Source organism: Suricata suricatta, chromosome 9, assembly GCF_006229205.1.
Source record: "Suricata suricatta isolate VVHF042 chromosome 9, meerkat_22Aug2017_6uvM2_HiC, whole genome shotgun sequence".
NCBI classification, from domain to species: domain Eukaryota; kingdom Metazoa; phylum Chordata; class Mammalia; order Carnivora; family Herpestidae; genus Suricata; species Suricata suricatta.
Window position 1 is genome coordinate 51,384,479 of NC_043708.1, and position 22,326 is coordinate 51,406,804.

General features: G+C 34.9%; 1 protein-coding gene across 4 annotated transcripts in view; it reads left to right on the plus strand.

The window, feature by feature from the left end:
• KLHL28 (kelch like family member 28) overlaps nt 1-21,978 on the plus strand; it is a 36,905-nt gene extending 14,927 nt beyond the window's left edge. For all 4 annotated transcript variants that reach the window (XM_029953023.1, XM_029953020.1, XM_029953021.1 and 1 more), the window contains exons 2-5: nt 4,306-5,204; nt 13,439-13,882; nt 15,814-16,022; nt 17,438-21,978. In XM_029953023.1, the coding sequence (XP_029808883.1) occupies nt 4,306-5,204; nt 13,439-13,882; nt 15,814-16,022; nt 17,438-17,601 (1,716 nt within the window). In that variant the 3' untranslated portion in view covers nt 17,602-21,978. The remainder of the gene's footprint in view (nt 1-4,305; nt 5,205-13,438; nt 13,883-15,813; nt 16,023-17,437) is intronic.
• Nucleotides 21,979-22,326: the final 348 nt, after the last annotated feature.

Here is a 22,326-nt window from a genome sequence, read left to right on the forward strand (position 1 = left end):
TCCTAAGTTTTTTATAATCTTTGTTGTCGTTGATAGCTGCCTTGCTACCTAGTGTGTAAAAATTCTAAATCTATCATGACGTTTTTCTGCCCCAGGCCTTGAATCAGCCATTAGTCTAGTAGTTTCTATCCCTTTTCAGTAAACAGAACTAGTAAATATAATTAAGTTTTTTCTTAAAATAATATATATAGTTTATATATTTGTGTATCTCATTTGTATTTTGTATGTTGTATGCATAAAATATATATTAGTATGTATAATTAATGTTTCTTTATGTAGATTTATTCTCCCACTTTTTATTCAAAATCAAGTTCAAGATTTAATATCTTAGTCTCACATCTTTATCTCTTTTCTCCCCTACTGAGAATTACAGATCATAGTGACCCTAGGGATGATGAAATTAGAAATGCAATGTAAACATAACAGTTTCAGAATACAAGTAACACTTTCATCAACAAGTGTGACTACTGAAAATAATATAAGTTTTTTTAGGGCATATCCTACTAGGAAAGGACCATCAAATTACTGTTTTAAAGGTATTTGGAGGGGCTCCTGGGTGGCTCAGTCAGTTAAGCATCTGACTTTGGCTCAGGTCATATCATAGTTTGTGGGTTCAAAGCCCCATGTCAGGCTCTGTGCTGACAGCTCAGAGCTTGGAGTCTGCTTTGGATTCTGTCTCCCTCTCTCTCTACCCCTCCCCTATCTGCATTCTGTCTCTCTCTCAAAAAAAAAATTTTTTTTTAAATAAAGGTATTTGGAATGATGTGGTTAGGCCACTAACTACACGAACATTGAGTTCCTTTGCTTCCTTTAATTTTCAAATTTATTATGAATTGTGTTTTTAAGGTTTTATTTTGCTTTATAATTATGTAAAATACTTTCCTTTTTCCATAGGCAAATCTGTAAAATGGGATATATTCAGAGATGTCTAACTTCTATCTCTATCCCCTCTACTCTATTCCCTCTCTCCTCCTGTAGGTAACCATTTAAAAAATAAATTATTTAATATTTCCTTTGTTTTTATATAAGTGAATCTGTATATTTGTAACCTCCCTTTTCTTAGGTAAATTGTGACATACTATACACATATTTCTCTAGAGCTTATGTACAGAGATTCCTCATTCTTCTTCCACAGCTGCATAGCACTCCATTGATTGGATATGTCATAGTTTTTTTTAACCATTCTTTTATTGGCAGACTTTAGAGTTGTTTTAAAATTCTTGGTCAGTTACATATTGGTCTCTCAAGTATAAAAATAAGCATAAAGAATTATTTTTTCACTTTTACAAATAGACTTGCAATTATTAACCTTATGTAGGTGTCATTATATATATTTTTGACAGTGTTTTTTGGATAAATTCTTAGAAGTAGGATTGTTGGGTCAAAACATAAATGCAAATGTAGTTTTCCTAGATTTTCCAGATTTACCTCCAGAGGTCTTAAATATTTGGCATCTGCACAGCAGTGTGTGAGGGTGCCTGTTTCTCACAGAATATATTGCCAAAAAATAATTATTAACTCATTTTAATCCATCTGATTATAAGTGAGGTAGAGCAATTTTCCATATAGTTAAGAACCATTTGCATTTTTTAATGAGCTATTCATTCTTTAGCTTATTTTTTCTAGAGGGCAAGAGTGTTTTAGAAATATTACAGGGGCGTCTGGGTGGCTCAAGATTTCCAAGGTCCTTTTTATTTCCTGATATTGTTACCCCTTTTGTTGCCTCACCATAATACCCTATACCTGTAACTCTTAAAGTTTGTTGAGTTTTCATGTGCAATATCTAATTTGACCGTCAAACACCTTGTGAGGTATATAGTTCAGGTATAACGATCTCATTTTACAGATCAGAAAAATGAAGATGAGAGAAGTTAACTAGATGTAAAGTAGTTTAAGATTGCTTTCATAATCTTTTCACTTATTTTCTGTATCTGTTTTCTATTCTTGTTGTTCATTTTTCACTTTTTAGTCAAGATATTAATGTTTTCCACCAAACTGAGACCAAAGGGAGTTAAATAGATTAAAAAGTCAATCCTATAGTAAGTAAAAGAACAGATCCATATCTAAATGTATGCTTATGGTTGCTGTTTTACCAATTTTGTGTTCTGGGTTATAGTACCTATTGGAAGTCACAGAATTTTTTTTTTCCCTGAAATTTCTTGAGACTTGTTCATACCATGATTAAGATTATTCTGTTAGATGTGCGTGGGATTATTAGGAGAGATCAGAAGTGGAGGTCGGTGTTATCAGCTGTTAGGTAGACATGTTACCATAATTTGTTAATGGATTTAAAATTCATTTGAAACAAGTGTGAAGTGATGAAGTTCTAGATGAAGATAGAAGTTTGAATATTTGGATATTTCCACTTAAAAAGGCATAGGAATAAAATGCTATATTCTCCCGTCTTTCCTATATTGATATTGTTTGTAATGTTTTAATTTAGTTGGTAATACTTTAAAAACTCAAATCAAATCTTCTACTTTTTTTATTATCCCAATAACTTATGTTTGAAGTGTAAATGAGATAGGAACAAAGCAGTTCATATTTCTAATCAGCTGCTAAGTTCTATTCTGAAGAAGGGTGCCTGGGTGGCTCATTTGGTTAAGTGACGAACTTCAGCTCAACTCATGATCTCACAGTTCATGAGTTTGAGCCCCACATCAGGCTCTGTGCTGATAGCTCAGAGCCTGGAACCTGCTTTAAATTCTGTGTCTCCTTCTCTCTCTGTTCTCCTTCCCTGCTTGCTCTTTCACGCACTCTTTCTCTCTCTCAAAAATAAACTTTAAAATATGTATATTTATATATTTTTTTAAAGCTCCATTATGAAGAATCCATGTAATAATTTTTAGGTAACCAAAACATAAATTCAGGGGCACCTGGATGTCATAGTCTGTTAAGGATCCGACTCTTTGATTTTGGCTCAGGTCATGATCTCACAGTTCATGGGATCAAGCCCCTCATCAGGCTCTGCAGTTACAGCATGGAGCCTGATTAGGATTTGCTTTCCCTTTCTCTTCTCTCTCTCTCTCTCTCTCTCTCTCTCAGTTCTCTCTCTCACTCTCTTTCTTTCTCAAAATAAGTCAACTTTAAAAAAAAAAACAAATTTATTTTTCCACCGTCCAAAATTAGGTATCACTGAGCTGAAGTTGAAGTGTTGGCAGGGCCATGCTCCCTCTGGAGGTTTTAGGGAAAGGATCTGTTGCTTGCTTCTTCCAGCCTCTTGGGGCTACCAGTTATTACTTGGTTTGTGGCTGCATCATTCCAGTCCCTGCCTTCATTGTCACATTACCTTCTTTTCTTCTTTCTGTGTCAAATCTACTGTCTTCTTACAAGGTACACTTAATTACACTTAGAGCCCACCTAAATAATCCAGTAGATAATATCCCCATCTCAGAATCCTTAATTATAACTGCAGTGTTGTTGTTGTTTTTACCATATAATAACATTCAAAGGTTCCAGGGATTAGGGTGTGGATATCTTTTTGGGAAGCCATTATTCAGTTTACTCCAATCCCTATTGCTTCTATTTCTTTTATTCTCTCATCTCTTTTCTTTTCTCCTATTTTTTATTTTTGTTCATCTTCTAGAGTACAAAGTAGCAAGAAAATTGTTTGAATATGGTCTAAAGTTATGATGATGAGTTGAGTAGATATGGTCTAGATGAGTAAGTGAGACTAATTACCCTCACGATAGAGCATCAAATTGTATTCACATTAATTTTTGTTGTCATTGAATTAGTTGATGTAATACATTTGTTATATTCAGCATCCTTTATCAAAGTAATTGTTGAATTGTTGACTAAAATGTGTGAGTTACCATGAAATTTCTTTCCAACTGAAGCATCCATTGATTAGATTGGTAGGCATTGAATCTAGTACTGAGAAAATAGCCAAAAAACTAATAGCATTGTTTCAAAATTCACTTTCCTTTAAGCAGAATTTTTTTTCACATTTGCAGTTTCTCTCAGTGGTAACTCAGACTTGAATTTAATGAAGGGAAACTCTGAAGAGTTGGCAGAGTTCCAGTCCAAAAGTCCATTGTAAAGAGACCTTTATGGTTTGGGACATATTATATATATAACCTTTGGGCCTCTGTTTCCTAATATCTATAATATATGAGTTGGATTATATGATTTTGGTAATATCCCTTCTACCTCTAAAAGCTTCTGTCTAGTACTTAATGTAAAGTATTTAAAACAACAAACAGACCAGTAAACAAATTGTGTTAATTTTGTACTGTTTGAAAAAGGAATCATATTGGCAAGCTCATTTTAAAATAACTGTTCATGCTTTTTGTTTTTCCATAGATGGACCACACAGCCCCGACCTACATGCTTGCTAACTTAACCCACTTACATTCTGAACAACTTCTGCAGGGCTTGAATCTTCTTCGTCAACATCACGAACTTTGTGACATCGTTCTTCGAGTAGGTGATGTTAAAATCCATGCTCACAAAGTGGTACTTGCCAGCATCAGCCCATATTTCAAAGCTATGTTCACTGGAAATCTTTCTGAAAAAGAGAACAGTGAGGTTGAGTTTCAGTGCATTGATGAAACTGCTCTCCAGGCCATTGTGGAGTATGCCTATACTGGGACTGTTTTTATATCACAGGACACAGTTGAATCTCTCCTTCCAGCAGCAAACCTACTCCAGATAAAGCTTGTTCTAAAAGAATGTTGTGCATTTCTTGAAAGCCAGCTTGATCCTGGTAATTGTATTGGAATTTCTCGTTTTGCAGAGACATATGGTTGTCATGACCTTTATTTGGCAGCTACTAAATACATATGCCAGAATTTTGAAGCCGTTTGCCAGACTGAAGAGTTTTTTGAGCTTACACATGCTGATTTGGATGAAATTGTTTCCAATGACTGTTTGAATGTAGCTACTGAAGAGACTGTTTTTTATGCACTTGAGTCTTGGATCAAGTATGATGTACAAGAACGTCAGAAATATCTAGCACAGCTACTTAACAGTGTGAGATTACCATTGCTGAGTGTTAAGTTTCTTACTAGACTATATGAAGCAAATCATCTTATCCGTGATGATCGCACTTGTAAACATCTTTTGAATGAAGCCCTAAAGTACCACTTTATGCCTGAACATAGACTGTCTCATCAGACAGTGCTGATGACACGACCTCGCTGTGCTCCCAAAGTCCTCTGTGCAGTAGGAGGGAAATCTGGACTATTTGCCTGTTTGGACAGGTAAATAGTACGCTTTCTTAAAGGATTGATGATAAAAAGATTTTGTGCTTTTTAAATACCCTCGTGTTCTATGTTTTTTAAAATAGTTTGATTTTACTATTTACCTTCTTTGCTTCTTTTTGTTTCTTCCATTTTTCCTAAAACACTTGTCTGATTGTTTCAATCACATTGTCATCTATTCTCTTCAATACTCTTAGTTATTAACAACCTCCCCTCAAGCCCTCTGTGTACAAACTTTATCCGTTTTGGTTACTTTTCTACCATTTTGTCTTTTTTTTTCTTTTAATTTGTGAAACTCTTTACATTATTATTTGACCAGATCAGCAGGGATTTATTATTACTAACTATAACAGAAGATGCTAAAGAGGAGAGCTAGGAATCTTTGATAAGGGCAGACTGGGGACTAGAGTGGATTTGAAGAACCACCAAAGAAATAAGGAGTAGGATACTGATACAAATCATGGGCTTCCATGTTTATTTTCTTCGGTGTGAATATTAATGACAGTAGTAAAGAGTGTTTTCTAATAACTTATAGTAGGCGTTGTCAGACTTTTTTTTTTATAAAGAGCCAAATAATAAATATTTTAGACTTCGCGGCCATATGGTCTCTGTCATAACTACTCAGCTCTGCCGTAGAGTGAAGCCATAGACAGTGGATAAACAAATGATATGACTGGGTTCCAGCAAAACTTTATTTACAAAAGTTCCTTGTGGGCTGAATGTGGACCATAGCCGTAGTTGGCCAGTCTGATTTGGAGCATTATACAAGTGACCATTATACATTGAAAATATAGCAAGATGTTACCTTTGCATTACACTTGAATGGGAATGCTTCATGAAAACTTTCCTGTTTGATACTATGGATTTCATTCTGGTCATTTTGAAAAATTTAGTAGATTGCTTTTTTCCTGTCCAATGACAGGAAACTGGTCAGGTTTTAGCAGTGTCAGCTGATATATCTGTATCTTTTAAAAAGTTGCACTGTGCATTTTAATTGTCTAAAAGTAAGTTAATTGCATATCTCAAGCTGGTATATTGAGATTGGGTTATAGGTAGAACATTAGTTATGATGACTAAAAAAATTATTTACTCTTATTCTTAAAGGCATTAATTATTGGCATAAAGGAAACCATATTGGTTAAATGTCATAACAGAAAATTCCAAATGTGAATTTACATGGTAAAAATTCTTGACCAGTTGCTTCTTCGTCTCTCAAGTATTAAAAATAATAGACATGGGGTGCCGGCGGTTAAGTATCTGACTTTTGGTTTCAACTCAGGTCATGAACTCATGGTTCGTGAATTCGAGCACGGAGCCTGCCTGGGATTCTCTCTCTCCCTCTCTATCTGCCCTTTCCCAACTCAGTCTCTCTCTCTCTCTGTCTCTTTCTCTTTCTCCCCATCTCCCTCTCATGCTCTCTCTCAAAATAAACTTAAAAAAATAGACACATATTTTTGAAGAGTCATAAGAACTGTTGATATGCTTAGACCCAGTAATGTTTTATTATACATTCTGTCAAAAAAATTTTTTAATGTCATTTGCACAAAGCCAGTATTATTGCAGTATTATTTATAACTGTGGAAACATTGGAGTCAATCTAAATAATTATTCAATATAATTCTACAAAAATAGTGTAGATACAGTGCATCAGATACACTATTCTGGGTAATGGATCTTTAACAAGTTTATAATTTAGTTAAGGAGACAGATATTTATCTATTTATTTATTTATTTGACAACTATTTAAATAGATAAGTGTAAGATATAGTATTAATGCAGTGTTTACAAGACCAGTGCTCTAACCCCTGAGCTATGGAGCCCAGTCCTGCAGTGTTTAAAATAATTCCATGGAAGTGTCAAGGAAAGGCATTTATCCCACCCCCCCTTTTAAGGATTTAGAGAAGACACTGTGGAGAAGCTAATGCCCAAGCTGTGTTGAAGGCTAAGCAAGGTCCAAGCAAAAGACAGCAGGGGGGGGGGTCACAGGAAGTACACAAAGACATAGTAGGATGACAATATAGGGTGTACAGAAAACAAAGCTGTTGGGGGGGGAAGGGCGCCTGCGTAGTTCAGTCAGTTGAGTGTCTGACTCTTGATTTTGGCTCAGGTCATGGTCCCAGGGTTGGGGGATTGAACCCCACATCAGACCACATCAAGTGTGGAGCCTGCTTGGGATTCTCTCTCTCTCTCTCTCTCTCTCTCTCTCTCTCTCTCTCTCCCTTAAATAAAAAAAATAAAAAATTAAAATTTCAAAAAAGAAAAGCTGTTAGGTATTCCAGAGTATAAAGTTCAAAGATCAGGAGTGTTTGGCTTGCCCATTTAGTGGAACACACAATTATTGATCTTAGGGTTGTAAACTTGAGCCCCATGTTGGGTGTAGGGATTACTTAAAAATAAAATCTTAAAAAAGGAAAGAAAAGAAAAGAAAAAAAGCAAAAATAAAATAAATTTTAAAGACCTAACCATCAAGTGGTAGACAGTGGTCAATATGGGCCAAGTTAAAGAAGGTATTATGTGCCATGATGAAGAGAAGATTTTTCTTATGTGTGTCAAAAAACTAAAAAGGGTAGTGAAATGATTAGATTCAAATATCATTTTGGCTGCATTACGGAGAAAGATTGAGAGGTCAGGATTAGTATCTGAGTGATTAGGAAAGATGTTATTATAAGAGATTACGAGGTCCTCAGGGTAGAAGTAGCAAAGTTAGAGAAGGGGGCATTAATTTAAGAAATGTTTTAAGAGAGCAAACTGACAAGATTTAGTTGAATGGATATGAGGGGATAGCCAAGATGAGTTAGATTTCTTGGTTAGATATTAGATAAATAGTTGTATAAAAAGAGAGAATATGGGAAGAGGAGCCATTTTAAAGGGGAAACTAATTTTTTCATTTTTGGACATACTGAGTTTGAAGTGCCTATTAAATATCCAAGTGAAGGATGTCCCACTAGCTGGAAATGATTGCAAAGTTCAACAAAGAGATCAGAACTGGAAATGTATAAGTTATTGGCATGTAGTAACATTAAGAGGTATAAAAACCATGAAGTCTTCTGGAAAAGCCTAAATATCCCTCCTTTCTGCCCATTGAAAACATGGGGAGCAGAAAAAAGATTGGTTCATAAACGAATCTCTGGGGAACATTAACATTCAAGATGAGGGCAGCAGAAACAGTCTTAGAGATCAGAGAATCTAGAGAGAATAGTCTTACTGGTTTTTTTTTTAAAGATGAAAACGGGGAGGCAAACCATAAGACACTCACTCTTAAATACAGAGAACAAACGGGCTTGCTGGAGGGGAGTTGGGTGGGGGGATGAGGTGGTTGGGTGATGGGCATTGGGGAGGGCACATTTTGGGATGAGCATTGGGTGTCCTATTTAAGAGACGAATCACTGGGTTCTACTCCTGAAGCCAAGACTACACTGTATGTTGGCTGACTTGAATTTAAAATTAAATTAAATTAAATTGTTAGCCCGAACAGTCTTAAAAGATTAAAATTAAAAATGAGGAAGAGAGGGAGAAAGGATACTGTCATTGTCATGAAATCGAAGCAATTTAAATATATCAAGAAGGAAGAAATGTTATTAAAAGTGTAAAATGCCAAGGAAAGTTCCAGAAAGATAAAGATAGAAAAATGGCTCTTAGACTTGGCCATATGGAGATAATTTTGACTTTTGGTGGATTGATATCAGCATAGTTGTAGAAATGCCGCATTAAAGCAAATTGAGATGTGTATATAAGATAATGAGATAAACTGTGAAGACTTTCAAGAATCTTGGCTGAGTTGAAAGAGGTAAGGCAAAATGGTAGAATCAGGAAAATTTTTGTTTATTTTGTTCTGGAATAGAGAGACCTGAGGACGTTTCTGTCAGATGCCAGTAAAGAGGGATAAGGGAAAGGTACAGGATAGAGGAATGGTCATTGATGGGGCAAGAGTTTAAAGGAAATAGGAAGGGATTGGTACCAAAAGCAAAGATATGTTTTAAGTATGAGAAAGAGGACTCCTTTATGTCCCAAGACTAGAAATGAGGAGAAGTTTGCTGGAGAAGGAAGGGGTGGGAGAAGGGGTTTAAGATAGGTACTATTTAGTAGCCTCAGTTTTTCCCTTTAACTAGGAAAGGAAGGAGGTCTGCAAAAGAGGGAACTGGGGACTAGGTCGGTAGCTTAAGGAAGTTCTCAGGAAGCTCTGAGAACAGTGTTGTTTCTATTTACACAGAGAGAGTCATAGGATGGTAGTACATTAGAAATGTTTTTGAATAATTATGCAAATACATTAAATGTTAAATGGACTTTTAGTCACACCACTCATCACTCATCACATCACTCACCTCAGTGCTCTAAGTTACGGGTCAAATTCTAAGAAAGAAGCTCTCATTACAACTAATTATTCATGTTTCCTCAAAGACTATAAAGACTGATGCCTTTATATCTTGTATCTCTGTTTACCCAGAAGAATCATCTCTGAAAACCCATCATCATAGCTGAACTCTTATTATCATTGAGAGGTTTTTTTTCCTCACACCAGCTAGTTCTCCAGCACTTACTGTGTGTTCAGTAATTCCATTCTGACACTATGCAGAGTTAGCCCAGACCCCACTGTTTAAGGGTGTAGTTTCGGAAGACTGTTCCCACTTAAGATACTAGCCGCAAAAGGGGTGCCCAGGCTACCCACATTTCTGTGTGGAGGACTGACTATTCAGGGGTTCCCACAACACTCCCCTTGAGTTTGATAATTTGCTAGAATGACTCAGAAAACTCAAGAAAGTATTTACTATTTCCAGCTTATTACAAAGTATACAACTGAGGAACAACCAGATGGAAGAGAGACATTGAGCAAGGTGTGGGGAGAAGAACAGAGCTTCCGTGCCCTTTCGGGGCATGCCACCACCTCCTCCCCTGGCCCCAGCATCTCTGCTAAACTGCGATGTTCAGGGAATTTAATGGAGATTTTGTTATAAGGGCATAATTGATTAATTATTGGCCATCGGTGATGGTTCTCTACCTCCAGACTGTTAATCCCATGGTTAATACCTTTGGCTACTCCTCCAATGCCGAAGCTATCTAGGTGGCCACTTGTAGTCACCTCAGTAGCATAAACTCAAGTGTGGTTGAAAGGGGCTCATTATAAAAAACAAAAGACATTTCTATCACTCAGGAAGTTAAGTTTAGGAGCTTTCTTCTAGGAACCTGAGATATAACCCAAATACAGTTTTTATTACACTGTTATTGTAGGTTCTGTATATCATCTAATTTAACTTAATTGCCCAGCCCTCTTTTTTTTTTTGACTCCTCAGATTGTCTGCATGTCCTATAGAATTCATATTCAATCATAAAAATCCCCTTTATTTTCAACTTCCTATTCTGAAATACAACGGATGCTTACGGATACTGTTTCTGGCAAGGCCCTCGCTAAACTGTTTAGTGTGTTTTGTTTTCCCATACCTCATGTATCACAGGTCCTAAAGGTTAAGTGTTTTCTTTGTTCCTAATAACCACTTCCAAAATTTGTCCATCTTCCTTCTCTCAAAAATCTCAACTCATTCCAAGTGTTTGCCATCAGGCTGTATCATTTGATATCCCTTCTTATAGTCAATATCTGCTGTCCCTTTAGTAACTGCATTTAGGAAAGATTTTTATAGCTGGCTTACATTCTTGTTGATTTCAGCATCCCTGTAGTATGATCCACAGTTATCCAACAACTTTGCCTCTCTGCTTGATCTCACTTCTAACAGTCTTTCTGCCTTATCTTGGGCACCTATTCTCATGATCATACTTTCAACATTGTCATTACCAGTGACTTCAAACTTTCAAAATCTTGGTTTCACATATTCCACTCTCTGACTACCACCTCCTTTCTTGTAAGCTTATTTATTTCAGTACATATACTGCAATTACTTTTTGTCACCTCAAGACTTTGAATTCTTTGGCCCTATGATCAGAAAACTTTATTGCTCACCAATCACTACATGTCCTCAACTTCACTCCTTACTCAGGTTAGATTCCAGGATCATCACTGTCATCATCCCTTTGAATACACTCATGCCCTTCTTTCCTTCCATCATACTCATCTAGTTAAAATTAGTTCTCTACTTATGTCCTGGCTGCACTTGAGCAGTGAAACACATATAATGCCCACCCTCAGTGGTCTGACTTGGGGCCCTTAGCACTCTCAGAGACCCCTTTACTTTCTCTAACCAATTCACTCTTTCACTTCGTTAAAGGACTGTTTTATATCTTCTCCTCTGTGCGTGAAAACACCCAAACCCCTCAAACCTCACCTTCCAACTCTCAGCTAATAACTCTGCCTCTTACTCTACTGAGAAGACAGAAGCAATCAAAAGAGAACTACCTTATTTTCTAACCTCCAGATCCACCAGGTTACTTCTTGTAAGACCATTCCCTCAGTTTTTCTCATTCCTAGCTTCCATTACTCTCCTCTGCACAAGCGCTCTGCTCTGGCATGTATCCCCTCTCTCTCTTGTATCACCTTCTTCCATTGTACTGCATCATTGCCATCAGCATGCAAGCATGCTTTGGTGGAAGCTTCCAGATTAAATCCATGGTCTTTCTCTGCTCATCCTTAAAACTGCCTTGTATCTGTTTTACTCTTTATAGTAAAATCCTTAGATAAGTTGTTGTTACCCACTGTTTTCACTTTATCTCTTGAACTATTCACTCTTGAACCACTCCGGTCAAGACTTATCCATACCATGCCACTGAAACTTTTCTCACTAGGGTCAGATAATTCCCTGATGTATCATTCTCATTGGAACAAATTCATATTTGTAAAACAAGCAATATAACAAAACTGTATATAGGCATTCAGTAACGAATGAATGAATGTTCTTTGGTCATACTGAATACAAAACATTTTTATGCCATTGCACTATTGAGTTTGGGGGCATTGAAATGAAATATGCATACTTGGAAGAGACCATATATAATAAGCATGCAGGGTATAAAGAATAAAAACCCAAGTACCTATCAACCAGCTTAAGAAATAGACTGTGAACAGTATCTTTAATACCTTTATACCTCTTGTCTCTCCTGTCCCTCCTTGATGCATCCCTTTCTTCCCCCAGAAGTAACCACTATTTTGAATTTTCTGTATATTATTTTCTTGTGTATTGTAATTTTGTGATGTATTTATGTGCCCCAATATAGCAGTTGGTTTTATACATTTTTATATAAATACAGTATATATATTCTTCATAGATGTGTTTTCTCACTGAATAGTACATTTATGAAATTCATCTGTGAGATTGCATGAAACAGTAGTTCACTTAGTCTTATTGGTGTATGGTATTACAGTATATGGATATAATACTTTCTTTGTGCAATGAACATGATAAATATAAAAATTAGTAAAAGTGTTACGTACATACAGAAGAGTGTACAGATCCCTAGCGTACAGCTCACTGAGTTGTCACGAAGTGAATGTCACAAACCAGTTCAAGAAAGAATGTGATCAACACCAGAAACCACTCTGGAGTTTCCTCCCTGCCCTCCCCAAAGGTAACCACTATCCTCATTTCTAATCCAGAAATTAGAAATGTTTTCAATCATGTTATAAATGAAGCTATACAGAATATGTTCTTTTGAATTGGACTTCTTTCCCTTGACATTAAATGTGTAAGATTCATTCCTGTTGCATATAGCTGTAATTTATTTTCATTACTGTATTATCTGATACACCACAATTTATCTGTTTTACATTTGAATTGTTTCCAGTTGTTGACTGTTACGCCGCTTTGAACGTCATACATATACACGTGTATTTCTCTTGGGTGTATATCTAGGAGTGGAATTGGAATTGGTCAGTCATAGGGTGGATATAACACATCTTAATTATCCATTCTCTTTTTGATGGATGATTGTGCTATGCTGCTGTAAACAATTCTGTACATATGTCCTGGTGCAAAACTGACTATAATAGGCATTCAATAGCATATATCCATATGAACAAAATTGCTGAATGAGAGCATTTGTGTATCTTCAGTTTTACCAGATAATGTAAAACTGTTTTCCAGTGCAGTTTGTACCCATTTGCACTCTAACCAACAGAGTATGTGTTTCTTGCTCACATTCTTGCCAACAGTTATTATTATCTGACTTTAAATTTTTGCCAGTTTGGAAAGTGTGTCATGGATTTGCATGTCCCTGATTACTAAAGAGAGTAAACATTTTTGTTTTGAGCCATTTTGATTTTTAAAATTTAATTTTTTCTGCTTATTCTTTAGTGTGGAGATGTACTTTCCTCAGAATGACTCTTGGATTGGTTTGGCACCCCTTAAAACTCCTCGCTATGAATTTGGAATATGTGTTTTAGACCAAAAAGTGTATGTAATAGGTGGTATTGAAACTAACGTGCGTCCTGGCATCACTATCAGAAAACATGAAAATTCAGTAGAATGCTGGAATCCTGATACAAATACGTGGACTTCTCTCGAGAGAATGAATGAGAGCCGAAGTACCCTTGGAGTAGTAGTACTTGCAGGAGAACTTTATGCATTAGGTGGTTATGATGGACAATCTTACTTACAGTCGGTAGAGAAGTATATTCCTAAATTAAGAAAATGGCAACCTGTGGCACCAATGACTACAACAAGAAGTTGTTTTGCTGCAGCTGTGTTGGATGGAATGATATATGCCATTGGTGGGTATGGTCCTGCCCACATGAACAGGTATTTAACCTAATGAAGTTGTATATGCTTGTAGATTTTTTAAGTATCATTAGTAATGATTGATATACAACTTGTATGTATGAATGAACTTCCTTTTTTAATTTTCAATGTAATATTGTTAGGCATTTGAGAAATTTAATCTGCTCCACTAGTATAATTGTAATTGTTTTACATGATTTAATACAGACCTAAGAAATCCCTCTTATAAAATTTTACATTCATCATTTAATATAACTGGACTAGATTTTAAAATTCAGAAATCTGAAAATAAGATGAAGTTAGGCAGCTTTAGATTTTGGGAGCTGAATATATATAAATATGCATGTGTGTATGTACATGGTCTGTTATTGCATTGCTTAACAAAATAACAAGTGAAAAATGTAATTTCGATATGCTTATATATTATAGTGCATCATAAACATATAAAGCCTTATTTAAATATTCCCTTTTGGAGTCTTACTCTATAATCATGTGTGTATCATTCTGTACCTGAATTCTGTTGGGAGTCCGAATTTGCAATTTCTGTATTTTGGAGTATTCTCTGAATAAAGGAGAATATACAAGAAAAATAAAAGCATAAAGTGATTGCTTATATGGAAAATTAATCATAATTCTGAACCATTGTTGAAAATTGATGTTCTAAAGATTTTATCTCTGATAGTATCTGGAGTGGTATGTGTTTTATTGATTGTGAGCATTTAATGGAAGAGTATGTTGTGGTTTGTTAACTGCGTAAGTAGGGGCACAACAGCATTTCGTCTATACATGTTATTTCTTTGTAAGCTAAAGTAATTTTTATTTTTTTAATCCTTTTTATTGTGCCTTTGAAGGAAAGTATTTGGGGCACAGACATGCATTTTTATTCTTTGAAAATGTGCTGGTAGTAATTTATAAGACAAAAGGTTGAATATTTTAATGAGAGGTAATGATCTTGAAGTTTAAGTTCTTGCTACAGTTTATCAGCTCTTCTTGTCCAGTAATTCTGCTCTAATGGGTTTTATATTGGTGTTCTTTCAGAAATATTTATAGTTTAGTCTATATTCTAGTCTAGTCTACATTCTAGTCTCTGTTCTAAACTCCAGAATTATGCCACTGACTCTCAAATGCTTCAGGCTCTTTTGAAAAGTTATGTTAGGACCAGAACAAGCTCAACAAGTCTGCCTTTGTGCTTCTCAGGGCAAAGTGCATATTTAAAGACCTTTTGGGATTTTCTAGGAAGCTTTTTTTGGAAATTCTGATTTGCTTTGGATATCCATAATTCAAGCTTGGAAATGCCAAGTGCTATCTGGAATGCAGACTTTACTTAAATCGCTAAATTCTCCTAAATCACTCAGGTTACTGTAATGTTTACATTGCAGTAAACCATGGATTCTATAAGACAAAAAATTCCTCTCCTTTTTTTATCTTCCCTTTTCCTTAGCTCTGTGGAAGATCCTTAGTGCCCTTAGATAACATCTATATTTAATTTGTAATTTTCAGAATCATTTCAGAACATGCATACTCCTTTGACTTGATTCTTCCATGAATCCTTTGGGGTTAGATTATCCCCATTTTTGCAGGTGAGAGGAAGTGACTTATCCAGGATTACACATACCCAGAGTGTTAGAGCTCGGGTTCATTTAACTCAAGTAGACAGGATTAGTCCTTAAACCGAGGTTTTCTAACTCCAAAAGCTCCATGTCCTTAATGTATCTTGCTGCTTGCACGATATAAGAGAATAACATACTGTTAATTTTACTCTCAGTTCATAAGGTAAGCTTTTATCCCTGCAATTTTATCAGCAAAATGTAAACTTCTAGCACAAACTACTCTTGTTTTATTTTATCTATTTGTACTTTTAATAAAACTATCGTAGGTTTTAATTTTGTTTTGGTAGGAAGAGTGACACAAATAATATGTGAATTAATTATTTCTTTTGTGAATATTTGCAGTGTGGAACGTTATGATCCAAGTAAGGACTCCTGGGAGATGGTTGCATCCATGGCAGATAAAAGGATTCACTTTGGTGTGGGTGTCATGCTAGGCTTTATTTTTGTGGTGGGTGGACATAATGGTGTCTCACATTTGTCAAGCATTGAAAGATATGACCCTCACCAAAATCAATGGACTGTGTGTAGACCAATGAAAGAACCCAGAACAGGTAATAATAACTAATATCTAAACATATAGGGTGATATTTCTTATAGAAGTGGTGTTCTTGGAATAGTAGGTCCTTGGAATATAATAGTAAGAGTATTACTTGCCCAGCCAAAAAATACTTTTGTGCTAAACTCTAGAGACAACTGATTCGACAAAACTATATAGATTTCTTTACTGTGATTTTAATATGCCATTGTGCATATTATCATTTCTTAAAGTTGGGAGAACACATGTTTAGACATGGGGGGAATAGGGGCACTTGGGTGGCTCAGTTGTTTAAGCATCTGACTTCGGCTCAGTTCATCTCACCACTTGTGAATTCAAGCCCCGTGTCAGGCTCTGTGCCTGCTTTGGATTCTGTGTCTCCCTGTCTCTCTGAGCCTCCCCCACTCACACTCTATCTCTGTCACTCTCAAAAATAAACAAACATTAAAAAAAAAATGATGGGAATAGAATGTATCTTACAGAAGTTCCTCTGTCCATACAACAAATGTCACCTGAGTGAGCACAAGCGAGTGGGGCAGGGGCAGAGAGAGAAGAGGAGAATACCAAGTAGACTTCGCTCTGTCAATACAGAGCCTTGTGGAAGGCTCAATCTCACAAACTGTGAGAGTGTGTCCTGATCGAAAATCAAGAGTCAGATGCTTAACCAACTGAGCCGTCCAGGCACCAACAAATGTTATCTTTTTATATGTTACACACCCACCCAGAATCTTTGCATTGTTCTCTTTGTTTTTTTTTATTTTACATCAGTCTATATGTTCACTTTCAAATGTTTTTGCCTACTGAAGGAGTGTGCAGATCTAGGAAAGGTTGGATTTCAGTGTTCCTAGAGAGACAAAAACAGCTTTGAGGAAAAGAAGAAATTATCTTTGAACCCAAACTCAAATCATTATTTTTTTAAGGAGGTTTTAAGTTGCTGATGGAAATGCTTCCTTGCATAAGAGGGAAAGCCATAAAACAACAAAAATGTGAATAAACATTGGGTACTTCTCTTTAGAACTGTGTATAACAGTACATATGGTAAAATTTTTAAAGTCTAAGTTATATAGTTCAATACATGTTTCAAACGTTTGAAGATATTTAAAAACCTGATAAAAATGAACTTTGTTGAAAATTTATAAACATAAATTGACAAGAAAGCAGAGGGGAACACGTATACTATACTCTTCTTATTTCCTATGCTGGAGGAGAGGGAGAACAGGGTTAGGGAGGAGAGGTGAAGGAAGACTTGAACTCTTGCTTTCATGTTAAGGGATTTTTTTATCCCAGTAAGTATATATGGCTATGTTGTTTGTATAATTAAGAATAGAATGTTAAAATTTTAAGGAAACATTAAAATACAAATTTAGTTTTGGTGAGAAGTCTACTTGATGGTTAACATTCTTTTTCCCCTCTTTTTACCCACTTTTCTAGGAGTTGGTGCTGCAGTAATTGATAACTACCTTTATGTAGTCGGTGGTCACTCAGGGTCTTCCTATCTGAATACTGTGCAGAAATATGACCCTATTTCAGACACGTGGCTGGATTCAGCTGGCATGATATACTGTCGCTGCAACTTTGGATTAACTGCACTTTGACAAGTGTGGATTTGTGGAAATAGTGTGGTAACGAGCGTTGTGCTGCATGAAAGGGTGCCCAATTTTCTGAAATCCAAAAGCTACATTACTTTCTTATTAACTTGAAATGGCATGAAGACTCAAAGTTCTCTTGGGTACTCTGAACTGATAAGTAGCTTGGGTTGCTCTTGATTACACAGTGAATCAATAATCAAAAAAAAAAAAAAGAAAGAAAGTTCTTGCTAACATTATTAATTGTGCACTTTTTTCCCTCCTAATACTGGGATAGAGCCGTTTTCTGTTCCTAAGTGTACGCGTGGCAAAAATCTTGCTGCTTAAAAAGAAATATTAGCTCTCCCTCTTCCTTTATATATGCACCATGCTTTCCTAGGGTGAGAGAGGCTTCGAAGTTGGAGTGTATTGAGTGACTAGACAGAGTGCTGATACCGTCTGTTGGATATTAATCATATGCTTCATGTTTTAAATAAATAAAGGGCTGCTTTTTTGAGGGGGGACTTTTAAGGGTTGTAAATTATATACAATAGTCATCTGGACATTCTTCCTACTAAATGGCTTTAGAAATGGGGATGTAAGAAGTTTGCAGAACAAATGCTTTTACTGTTGTAATATTTGGGGGCTCGTTTTATGAAGAGGTCAGATATTTACTCTTTCCCTTCTTCCTATGGGTAGGTTAAGGCTGGATGAATTTAATTACCCACCTGTGCTACGCTAAGCATGGATACAAAGAGTTTAGCATATCAGTTTTATTTTTTCTGTAGTACAGCAGGCTTCCCAGTGTTGATGTAAATATTTGGCAAGTGTTCAGTACCATCCTTAGTACATACTGATTTTTTACATATGTCCGTATAGCCATTTTAGTTTTTTAAGCCATTTGGTTGCTTTTTCAAAGTGTTCAGATATAAAAATGGTGCTAACTGTAGGATATATAACAAGGCTATAATAATGTTCTTTTGAATGTTCAGTATGAGCTATGCATGACATGTTTTGATAGTATTTTTTCTTTTTTTTTACTGGCTTGGTTCATTTGTGCTTATTAAAAATGTTAGCAGTTATGCTAATGTTAACATCTAAGAATCATCTAAATGGCCCATGTTGTGCTTTTCCTGGTTTCTGAATAGTGATTTAAAGAAAGATACATTTTTTTCTTCTTTCTTCTTGTGCTAGATATTATAAATATCTTAAAAACAAATATATGCATTATATGTGCATTAAATATAGAGCACTAGGCTGTTAATGCATTACTTTGTGCACTTCTTAGGTATTGAATATTTTAAAAAGTTACTGAGGAAAACTGGAACTCGATGTTTACTTGAGTAATGGTTCTAAATTTGGTTCTACTTTGAAGAAACAAGCAAGACTGTTTGCTATAACCAATGATAGTTTATTTAAAATAAGTGGTTAGCTCCTTTTGTTTTAGCATGTTTTAGTAAATACCTGTTAGTCTTGAAGCTATTACTTTGCATTTTATTAGGATATCGGTACTTGTATTTTTGGTACTGTAGTTGTGTTGTTTTCTTGATTTATTTTTTAACCTGCTTACTATCTCTGCAAAGAGATATCTCTTTTGTCTCTGCAAAACCAGTGTACATTTGTTTCCTGATAGAAAGTTCATACTGCATTCTTAAGTGCCATAATCCAAACTATTCTTAAGAAGCCATTTGTAATTATAAAACATAGGTTCATTCATTAGCAAATATGTTATTTTTTGGAAACTATTTATAGCCTGGCAATTTGCAGTTTTTCTTGTTCTTCCATAAACTGCCAGTGTAAATTTAAATATATAGTGCAAAACTATATACAATCATCTTTAATCATGTAAGTAGTATGCTTTATTAATATTTGCACAGATTATAAAACCTTGCAAGTGATTTTTAGTCTCTTCCAATTAAGAATTCAACAGAAGCTACTAATAAAAATGACACACTGAGTGTTTTCTATGTTGCTTGTTTGAATAACATAATGATATATAGCAATAATTTTTTAATTGATTTGAATAAATCTATTGAATAGAAACAAGGTGCACTATTGTGATTGGCCTAGACTTTATGTAAAGAAAAGCAATTTAAAATAGATTTCATTACATACTTAATTTTAAATTCTCAACTCAAATCTTTTTTCTGTTTATATTATTAAATGTGTTCTATTTATACTGTTTTAATCTTCTCTCCCCAGAATATAAGGAAATTTGAAAAACAGTAGAAATTCTTTTTAAGTGTAAGCAGAGCTGTACTATACATCTTAACAATGTTTTACTCGTGTATTATCTCCACTATCAAATTGTTATTAAACATAGAATCACTTGGTATATTAGACCAAAGGCATATATTGATCACTGTTTTGGAACACTCTAAACTTTATCTTGCTAAAGACTAAATGTCAAACATCTTAGGCAATAGTAGAAACCCTATACCAGAGAAGAAATTATAAAAACCTGTAAAAAAAAAAAAAAAACCAAACTTCAGAAATAACTAATTTTGGATTTACCACACTTGTGGTACTATCCATAACAACCAGAGGTATTGTAACCTGACAACTGATAACCTTACAATAGACCTTCTCGTATGCATTTCCAAGAAGTTTCCTCATGAATACTTTGCTGACAAATTGTGAATTTAAAGTCACATGTTTCTCATGTCAAAACGCATCAAAATGTTTGACTATAAATTATATTAGAAATAATTTCATATACTCAGGCCATGGGGAGAAAGCTATTTAAGATTGCTCAGAAATATTTTGGGGGAAAGGTGACAGTGGAAATAGATATTAATCTAATCACTTGAAAGAAGATAATTGCCTTCCATAATTATGAATTCAGACTTAATCTGGTAGGAATGTTTGGCTATTAAATCTGTTAAATATAGTAGTAGAACTTAAGTGATTTTTAATGTAGCCCAAAGGATGTCTCCATTGGTTATTGCTAATATTGTTTAAATATGAATGAATATTAAACTATAGGAAATGATATCTAATGATAGGAAAATGGCATTAGGTTTTGAAAAATTATTTTGCCAGCTTGACTTACTATGGAGGGTCTACTGTATGTAGTAGATTCTATCAGGGATAGAAATGTTATAAATAATAGATACAGTCTTTTTCTCAACAAATAAAGTATGGTGAGGGAGACCTGTACCCAAATAACTGTTATGGTAAAGTATGAATCTAATTCCTTATAGCCAAGATCACCAGAAGTGATTAGAGACCCAGTTTCTGTATAAACAGTTGTGTCCTTTGTATGCAATTAGGTTTTATTGACATTAAACAGAATTATAGAAAACCTAATATTTATAGAACTCTAAACTTCCCGGAATTGGGTAATATATTTTCTATTAGAAAAACAAAATTTTAGAGACTTTAAAAAATTATTTACTATATTATCAAGGCTCTGGCTAGCATTGAAGAAGTATATGTACCTAAAATGCTGTGTTTGTTTTCAGTTTTGGTGTTGGACTTCTGGTATTGTCACCTAAGTGCTCATTTTCAGGAAAATCAGATTCTACAATAAATATACTGCTTAAAAGTTCAATAAACTTGTGATAACCTCTATAACCTCCGTAGTCTGAAAGAAATTAGAAGATGTCACATGTCAAGTTAACATCCAGTTCTACTTCTTAATCATTTTTTTTCCTTTGTAAAACAGCACTTTAATTAGACCTGGTTTAATTAGATACATTTATTCTGTGGCTGGACACATATTGGATTTTCACTTACAGTGTATTGATTAAGTGTTGACACACATTTGATAAAAGTGAAAAATCATTGTTTTAAATACTATAGGTTTACAGGTTTTCTTATTGGTATGAATATGGAGTCAATAAAAATCCAGTTTACATCTTTGTAGAGAGAAAAATTGTTATCCATATGTCTTTTATATTATACATATTTAGAGATAATTTATTGTTAATTTTGTCAAGTTATCATGTAAGTCCCGTTTATTTTAAAATACTAAGCAAAAAGTTCCAAGTTTGCCTTAAACTACAAGTGAAATTAAAGAACTGGATGATAATGCCTCTATTTTTGCCTTATGAATTGTGCTGTATCATAAACCAGAGATGGTTTTGATTTTAACAGGATTCTGAAATTTTGTAGATGTAGAGTACTAATATTTGTACTCTCTTGCAAAGAATGTGATCTAGTTGTGGATTATGTTAATGTTTAAATGTTTTTGTAAATGTATTTTACCTCTGAATATGTGTCTTTTTAGCATCAGGGTTTTATTTTTGTTTACATGGTAAAGTGGCATTTAACTTGTTGAAGGTTGTATTCTTTTGTTTTTTATTTTAAAAGTTCTTTGTGTATACTGTTGTGGTGATGCTCTGTAAAGACTATGGTTAAATTTCATTTAATGTGAAATGTTTAAAATAAATTTGGGAAACATGACTTCATATGTGTAAAATGTTTTCAACTGACCCAAGCTGACTTTGTCATTCTCAGCCCTTAGGTGCTTATTAGTAGGCAGGTAGTGGCCACAAAAGTTGAGGTGGATATGGGACCAGGTTATAATAAAAACGTGTTGTGCTAAATTCTGCCACATCTTCAGACACTTATTAAAGAAGCATTCTTTAGCAAAGTGGGCACAAAAGAGTTAAGTCTGTAAGTTCAATGCAGTCCCAGTGTTCTATCCTTTTAGATTCTTTAACTTGCCTCGTAAGAGGGGTTTACTGAGGCCGACAAGGCAGCGTTGCAGAACGTTATGGCCAGCGTCAGGTAACCAGGAGGCCTCCTAAG